Genomic DNA, 8,838 nt, shown 5'->3' on the forward strand with positions numbered 1-8,838 from the left:
CGTTACAACTTACAGACACTTGATGAAAATAAACTCAAGTTTGTTAGGAAAGAACAAACTAAGGAGTAAGTCAGGTACCCAGATGTTTTTAATAGCAGCCTATTTGTTAGGTAATTCCTCTAATGATTTAAACACTCAAGTGTTGGTTCTAAACATCTTTGATCCTAAGCCCTATTTCCACAACTGTAAAATTAGAATATCATGAATATATGAAAATATTTCTGAACTTAATGAAATATAAGCTTTTGCCAACCAATATTGTGCACTGTTACACAGCAGAATTATTATTTCCTAAAGCACCAGAAAGAATCATTATACCTCTAATTTAGTTACTAAAATTGCCTTCATTTAATAGAATTATTTCCAAAAGGTCAATACATTCCTTACCTAAATTTTTATTTATTTATTTTTCATTTTTGTGAGAGAGAAAGAGAGAGGGCGTGTGCGCGGGGTAAGGGCAGAAAGAGTGGGAGAGGATTCAAAAACTGTTCTGTGCCAGCAGCCTGATATGGGGCTTGAACTCAGGAACCTCTCAGGAACTGGGAGATCATGACCTGAACCGAAGTCGGATGCTCACTGACTGAGCCACCCAGGTGCCCCTCTTGGCAAACTTTTCAATATACAAAGCCATTTATAGTTCTCCAAAATCCCTTTTTTTAATCTTTTTGAAGTAGCCTGTTTTAGTTGAAAACATCCAATTATATAATTTACATTAAGTAAAATGACAGCTACAAAAAAGGTATATATTTCTATATTGGGTATAATCCAATAATATATGTAATGAAATACCTTTAACACATCAGGAAGCATCTTCTGTAACTTCTTCTCGCCTATGATACAGAAACACTGCTGAAGCATTTCTTTTTTGTCTGATATGTAGAAACTAACTGGTTTTAGTGACACAGTCAGGTCCAGTCCACCTTCTTCAAGGTCACTGTGCTCTGCCAAGAATAATTCTTTTTCCAAAGTTGGCAGAAGGTATCTGGTATCCTAAAATTAAGAGACAATGAACCATTAAATAAAGGAGAATGTATATGATGTCATACATTTATATTTAATAACTACTTCATTAAACATTTCCAAATTCTTTGCTTGCATAGATTATTTACCTAAAGCCATTAACAAGGACTTTTAATTGTTCAATATTCCTTGATATTACTCTCCAAACTACACTTAACTTGATAAGGTGATATTAAGCAAAGAAATACCACCTTAGGACATATAAAAGGAAATATACTCAACATCAAAAAAAGAAAAAGAAAATATACTCACTATTGAGTGACCTCCTATAATTTTAGACTTCTGAAGAATTAGGATATTACTCTCGCAGGCCACTCAACTCAAAATTTTATGTATGCATTGTTATTCTTAAATTCATAAAACAGAATGGCACAGCAGCAAAAATGTTAAAGATCACAAATATTATAAAGTATTACTGCTTATCAGGAGCTATGCTCATTTTAAAAATGTTATGTAATTTAATCATATTCAAAGCAGCCAAGTAATTTAAAACATTTCTGTCAATTTTACCTCTTATCTCCCAAATCTATCAGTTTCTCCAAATCTACTGCCATAATCCTGGTCCAAGGTACCATCATCTTTTGCCTAGATTACCTTAGCAGCTACTAAACTGGGTGCCTTACATCTAATCTGTCTCTCCAATCTGTTTTGTATACTGTTACTAGAATAGATTCTATAAAATGTACATATACTCATCCTCCTTATTTATAACCTTCCAGTGAATTCACACTGATCTTTGGATAACAAAGCCTATCTGGGCCTTCAAATAAAACCTGTTCTCCCTTCACCTCACATAGGCAGGGCTTTTGAATGGTCTTTCCTCCCGCTCCCCCCTCCCCCCTCCTATACTCTTAAAAGTAACAAATTCAGATATCAATTCAAAAGGCATTTCTTCAAGAAAATTCTCCCTGACTATATAGTTCAGGTATGTTTATCATTATTTTCTTTTTTTTTTTAAATTTTTTTAATGTTTATTTTTGAGACAGAGGGAGACAGAGCACAAGTTGGGGGGAGGGGCAGAGAGAAAGGGAGACAAAGAATCCGAAGCAGGCTTCAGGCTCTGAGATGTCAGCAGAGACCGATGAGGGGCTCGAACCCACAAACCGTGAGATCATGACCTGGGCCGAAGTTGGACGCTTGGTCAACTTTGTGTGCCACCCAGGCGCCCCTGTTTATTATATTTTCTAATAGAATTGTTTTAAAAGTCGTTTAAAAACATGCCAATTTTAAAGACTATTATGATAATTAGACTGAAAAAGTAAAGAACGTTAGCTTGTTTTAATGGCTCACAAAATAATTCAAGTGTTAGTGAGGATGTAGAGAAACTGGAGCTCTCACACACTGCTAGTAGGAATAGAAAGTGGTACAGCTGCTTGGAAAAACAGTCTGGCAGCTCCTCAAAAAGTTACCTTATGACCCAGCAATTCCATTCCTAGATATACATCCAAGAGAAATGTAACCACATGCCTGCACAAAAACTGGTACACAAATGTTCATAGCAGCTTTATTCGTAATAGCCAAAAGGTGGAAACAATCCAAATGTCCATCAAGTGAAAAATGGAAAAACGAATTGTGGAACAGCCATTCACTGAATATCATTCCATTCACATAAAATGTCCAAAACAGGAACATCTATAGATCTATAGAGATAGGAAATAATGACTGCCCAGGGATGGAATGTGGTAGCGGTGAGTATTAGGGATGAGAGCTGAAAGGTTCACATTGGGTTTCTTTTGGGGGTGATGAAAGTATTTTAAAACTGACCACAGTGATGGTTGTACAACTCCATGAATACGCTCAAAACCAGTGAACTGTATACTTGAAAGAGGTGAATTATATGGTATATGAATTATATCTCTATAAAGCTGTTACCAACAATAATAATAGGGAATGCAATGTACAACAGATATAATGGCATTCAGAATTCTGAGGTCTTCTCTACATGCCTAATATACACTGAACTCTTTTTTCCTTCATAAATTAAAACCAGGGTTTAGTTCTGCATGCGAATGTTTACTATATGTAGCTTATTGGCTTCTCATCATGATAAAGAGTATAAAAGATATGGAAACAATTAAGATAAGAATGATGATATCCAAAATTAAATCTACAAGGTGTGGAAAAACTGAATAGATCTATAACTATCAAATAATTGGAGGGGGAAAAAAAGTAAAAACAAATAAATAAATAAAACCTGCCCCTAAAACACTCACCAGACCCACACAGCTGTATGGTCCAATAGTCCAGTTCTGATACATCTTCAAGAAAAAGATATAAACTGGGGCACCTGGGTGGCTTAGTCGGTTGAGCATCTAACTGCAGCTCAGGTCATAATCTCACAGTTCGTGAGATTGAGCCCCACATCAGGCTCAGTGCTATTAGTGCGGAGCCTGCTTTGTATCTTCTGTCCCCACCCTCTCTCTGTCCATTCCCGGCTTGCGCTCTCTCCCTCTCTCAAAAATAAATAAACAGAAAGAGAGAAAGAAAGAAAGGAAGGAAGGAAGGAAGGAAGGAAGGAAGGAAGGAAGGAAGGAAGAAAAGGGAGAGAGAGAGAGAAAGAGAGAGAGAGAGAGACAGAGAAACTATTCTGGAACACATCCCCAAAATGCAAGCTTCCCAAATCAATCCACGAGGCTAGTAAAATCTTGATACCAAAACCAGACAGGATATCTACACAAATAAAAACCATAGGCTGACTTAACTTAGAAACATAAAACACAAAAGAAAGAATATCAAATTCCAGCTGAGTACAATAACCAAGCCAAATAGGATCTATTCCAAGACTACAAGACAGTTTAACGTGAATTAATTTACCAACTTACCAAAAATTACATTTTCAGATTAAAGGAGGAAAGCTATGTGATTATCTAAACAGAATGCCATAAAAGCATCTAATAACACTTTACCAACCTTCAGTGAACTAGGAATTGGAGAAAATCTCCTTAACTTGATGATAAGTATCTTTCACAACCTTTGGCAAATATACTTATGGGTGAACATTAGAAATGTTCCAGAAAAAAAGAAATGTTCCCACTAAAAAAAACAAATGGGAAAAAAAATGCCTACTGTCATTGCTTCTGCTAAACACTACACTAAAAGTCTTAGATAATGAAAAAGTACAAAAAACAAGATATATTAGTGCTGAAAAAGAATAGACAAAACTCCCTGTTAACACAAATTTTTCTAAGTCATTTGAAACTAATAATAATGTGGCTAAATACGAGAAAATGCATAAAAATAAATGGGTTTCTGTGTTTCCACAACTCCCAATTAAAAGATGTAATGTTTAGGGGCACCTAGTGGTTCAGTTGATTAAGTGTCTGACTCAGGCTCAGATCATGATCTCACAGTTCACGGGTTCCAGCCCTGCATCAGGCTCTACGCTGACGATGCAAAGTCTGCTTGGGATTCCCTCTCTCTCCGTCTCTCTGCTCCTTCCACGCTCTCTCTCAAAACAATAAACTTAAAAAATAAATAAGGATGTAATGTTTAAAAATATTAAAATAAAGAATAGTTTTAGGACAGGTTGGGAAGGGAATATGGAAAGATCTTCCTCTTTTTTTTAATGTTTATGTATTTTTGAGAGAAAGAGAGAAAGAGTGCAAGTGGGGGAAGGACAGAGAGAAAGGGGGGGGGGGGTGGACAGTGGCTCTGAAGCGAGTTCTGTGCTGACAGCAAGAGAGCCCAACACGGGGCTCAAACTCAGAAACCATGAGCTCAGGACCTGAGCCAAAGTCAGAAGGATATTTAACTGACTGAGCCACTCAAGCACCCCTGGAAAGATCTTCCTAAACACACAAATTCAGAAGGCAAAGGAAAGTATTAGCCTTGACCACAAAGAAATAAAAAACTTCAGTTACACCATAGACAAAGTTGTAGTAACTTTTGCAGTATACTTTACACAGAAGATTAGAACCAAGAGTTTATGTAGAAAGATTCAGAACTTATCAGTAAAGAGCTGAAAATAACTGGGACACCTGGATGGCTGAGTCGGTTGAGGGGCCCACTTCAGCTCAGGTCATGATCTCACACTTAATGGGTTCTAGCCCCGTGGGGGGTTCTGTGCCCATGGCTCAGAGCCTGGAGCCTACTTCAAACTCTGTGTCTCCCTCTTTCTGCCTACCCACTGCGATCTCTCTCAAAAATGAATTAAAAAAAAAAAAAAAGCTGAAAATAACCAAAAAGAAAAATGGCCCAAGGATATGTATATGCAATTTACATAATAAGGAATCCAATGGTAAATAAAATATTAATATGTTCAATCTCACTATTAATCAAGAGTATATAAAACATGAAACATCAATTTCACCCATTAAGCTGACAAATTTTTCAAAAATGGATATAATGAATATTTGCAGAAATGGGTACTCTTTTGTAATAGACTATAAATCAGTAAAGCCTTTTTTGGAAAGCATTTAGTGGTACCTGCCAAAACTTTTTATTGTTTTTGTTTTTAAGTTTATTTATTTTGAGACAGAAAGCCAGTGGGTGGGGTAGGGACAGAGAGAGTCCCCAGCAGGTTCCAGGCTGTAAGTGCAGACCCCAACACAGGGTTGGAACCCACAAACAGATCATGACCTGAAAGGAAATCAAGAGTCCAAGGTTTAATGACTGAGCCAACCAGGCGCCCCTCTACCAAATCTTTTTAAATGCATAAAATCTGACCCAGCAATTTGACTTCTTGATTTCTGTGTTGTATGAAGTTTAGGTATTCAGGCTTTTGTCTTATAACCATTTTTTTAAATTTATTTTTGAGAGAGAGAGACAGAGCACAAGTGGGGGAGGGGCAGAGAGAGAGGGAGACACAATCCAAAGCAGGCTCCAGCCTCTGAGCTGTCAGCACAGAGCCCGATGTGGGGCTGGAACTCACAAACGGCGAGATCGTGACCTGAGCTGAAGTCAGAAGCTTAACCGACTGAGCCACCCAGGCGTCCCTGAGCAATTTTTTTTAAACGGCGGTATCTTGATAGATAGCTAACGTATAAAGAACATGGCTTTTATAATCAGATTTTGTATTCAAATTTAAGTGTTATTAATAAACTATGACTGTGGGTAAAGTTCATAAACCTCTTCGAGCCTCAATTTTCTCATCCTATATTGTGAAGTTAATCATTATCTATTAAAAGGTGAAGATGAAGAGGGGCGCCTGGGTGGCGCAGTCGGTTAAGCGTCCGACTTCAGCCAGGTCACGATCTCGCGGTCCGGGAGTTCGAGCCCCGCGTCGGGCTCTGGGCTGATGGCTCAGAGCCTGGAGCCTGTTTCCGATTCTGTGTCTCCCTCTCTCTCTGCCCCTCCCCCGTTCATGCTCTGTCTCTCTCTGTCCCAAAAATAAATAAACGTTGAAAAAAAAAATTTAGAAGATGAAGAGAGAAGTAAAGCGTGACTCTCATGGGCATTGAAGGCTAGCCCTCGACCCATACTTTTCAGACAGATTGCCACAGGAGTGGAAGGGGCCAAACGCAAAGAGCTAGACAATCGGCAAATCAGAAACTTTAAGTTTAAAGACTTGGGAGTATGAGGTTCACCGGTACTTAGGAAAATGAACCTCAAGACCGGGTGGAAGCTCGCGGTCGCAGCGCTAACTGAGCTACAACCAGACCTCCATCCGCCGTCACATCCAGCCTTCCGTCCGCCTTCCTGGGAGAATGCAGCCGCTCAGACAGCAGCGAGAAGGACGCGCACGCACCTGCTGCAGGGACCCCGAGACGCTAGAAGATGAGTCAGTGCTCCGCCGCTTCCGGCGCTCGCTGCGCTCCACGCTGCTCCCGCCCCAGCAGCTGCCGCCGCTCCCACCGCCGGTGACACTTCCACTGAAGCTGGTGTTCCCACAGCAGGTGACGCTCCCGCAGCCGCTGGTACTCCCGCAGCCGCTGGTGCTTCCACTGCCGCTACTGGCGAGGGCGGGCACCAGGTCCGGTGCCACGAGCGACGCGGCCGCCTCCTGACCACTTCGTTTACGCCGCTTCTCCCGGGAAGACTTCTTCCCCGTCATGATCCTCCTGCTGCAACCATCCAGGGAAAGCCCGCCGTCTCTGAAGCTACCTAAAGCGCGCTCCGGCGGCTGCGGCGGCGGCGGCGGCAGCGGACTGCCAGCGCGGGCGTCGCAGCTTGTGCGTCACTTCCGGCCTCGTCGCAGAGGCCGGGAGGCGTTTCTGGAAGGCGTGCCGGGACCCACCGAGCTTCCAGGGCGAGCCGTGAAGGTTGGCTTGAGTTTGTTGAAGGACTCGCAGGTTGTCGGGTCACGTTCGGGTTTCCTTGCCTCTGCAAAGGACGGAACGTGGAGCTTTACAAGAGTTCTTTGCCTTATTGAGACCGTCTTTCAAATGTTGTCGTATACAAATACACAGTAAGGTAAAGGTGTAGTTTTTGTTCTCGTTTTTCATTTGTCTTCCAATTTTTATTTATGACACTAAAACGTTAGAAGAATAGAGAACTTAGGGAAAATCTCATCATCATTATTATCATCAGCGGGGAATCTTTTTTTGAAGTGTATTTTAGGGAATTGTACCTAGGGTCTTGTGCCTCCTTGTTTTGCCCCATTAACAGTAATTGTTAGGCATGTTTCCTTTTCACTTCTAAAACTATTTGGGGCTAGTACTTCGCCGTATTCTTTCTCAATTTACCTAATATTCAAGTGCTGGTGTTTAGGTTGTTGACAGTCTGTTACGTTTTACAATAATGCGGCTCTGAACAGCTTAAGGAAAAAATTTACACGATTTTCCCTATCGTATTTTGTCCGCCAAAACAATTGATCAGCACCTTATTTTCTTGTCCTAATAGATTATTTTGAAGATTAATCCAACTTAAAATGTCACCCATACACTGAAACCTAAATCTAATATATAATAGAGATTAACTTGCATTTTTTATTTTATTTTAATTCAAGTATAATTGACATACAGTGTTATATTAGTTTCAGGGGTATAATACAATGATTCAACAATTCTATACATTTCCCAATGCTAATTAAGGTAAGTGTACTCTCGGGGCGCCTGAATGGCTGAGTCGGCTAAGCATCCACCCTTGATTTCCACGGAGGTCATGGTCTCACAGTTCATGAGATTGAACCCTGTGTGGGCTCTGAGCTGACAGCATGGAGCCTGCTGGGGATTCTCTTGTTTCTTCTCTCTCTGCCCCTCCCCTGCTCATGCTCCATCTTGCTCTGTGTCTCAGAATAAATAAACATTAAAGAGATTCTGTTAAAAAAATAAATGTTCTCTCAATTTCCTTTATTTATTTCAACTGCACCCCCACCTACCTCCCCTCTGACAACTACCAGTTTGTTCTCTGTATCTAAGAGTCTGGGTTTTTTGGTTGTTTGTTGTTTTTTGTTGGTTTTTTTTTTTTTTTTTTGGAGGGGGGATTGTTTGACTCTCTTTTTTCTTTGCTCATTTTTCTTAAATTCCACATATGAGTGAAATCTTGGGGTATTTGTCTTTCTCTGATGCCTTATTTTACTTAGCATTATACCCTCTAGATCCATCCATCTTGTTGCATATGGCAAGATCTCCTTCTTATGGCTGAATAATATTCCACTATGTGTGTATGTGTGTGTATATACACTTACCCATTCATCTTTCAGTTGACACTTGGGTTGCTTCCATATCTTGGCTATTGTAAATAATGCTACAGTAAACATATATATATCTTTTGATTTACAGTGTTGACTACCATTGGTTGGAACACTATTTCCTCATTATCAAGTGCTAATAAGGTTAACCATTTATCTACTGAAATCAGTGTGTTGACCTAATAAATGTATATTGATTATTTATATTGGTGAGATGGGAGAGAGGAACAGGGAAAAATATTATTGGC

The 8,838-nt window shown here is 40.0% G+C and overlaps 1 protein-coding gene across 2 annotated transcripts in view; it reads right to left on the reverse strand.

Moving 5' to 3' along the window:
- Window positions 1-8,226, reverse strand: part of CAAP1 (caspase activity and apoptosis inhibitor 1) — a 54,445-nt gene extending 46,219 nt beyond the window's left edge. Inside the window, exons 1-2 of one of the 2 annotated variants that reach the window (XM_043566986.1) lie at window positions 6,707-8,226; window positions 790-990 (exon numbers count right to left, since the gene is read on the reverse strand). In XM_043566986.1, coding sequence (XP_043422921.1) covers window positions 790-990; window positions 6,707-7,012 — 507 coding nt within the window. In that variant the 5' untranslated portion in view covers window positions 7,013-8,226. Of the gene's footprint in view, window positions 1-789; window positions 991-6,619 lie in introns of both variants that reach the window. The other variant, XM_043566987.1, reaches the window with a different exon arrangement.
- Window positions 8,227-8,838: the final 612 nt, after the last annotated feature.

Source organism: Prionailurus bengalensis, chromosome D4 (genome assembly GCF_016509475.1).
Source record: "Prionailurus bengalensis isolate Pbe53 chromosome D4, Fcat_Pben_1.1_paternal_pri, whole genome shotgun sequence".
NCBI lineage: Eukaryota > Metazoa > Chordata > Mammalia > Carnivora > Felidae > Prionailurus > Prionailurus bengalensis.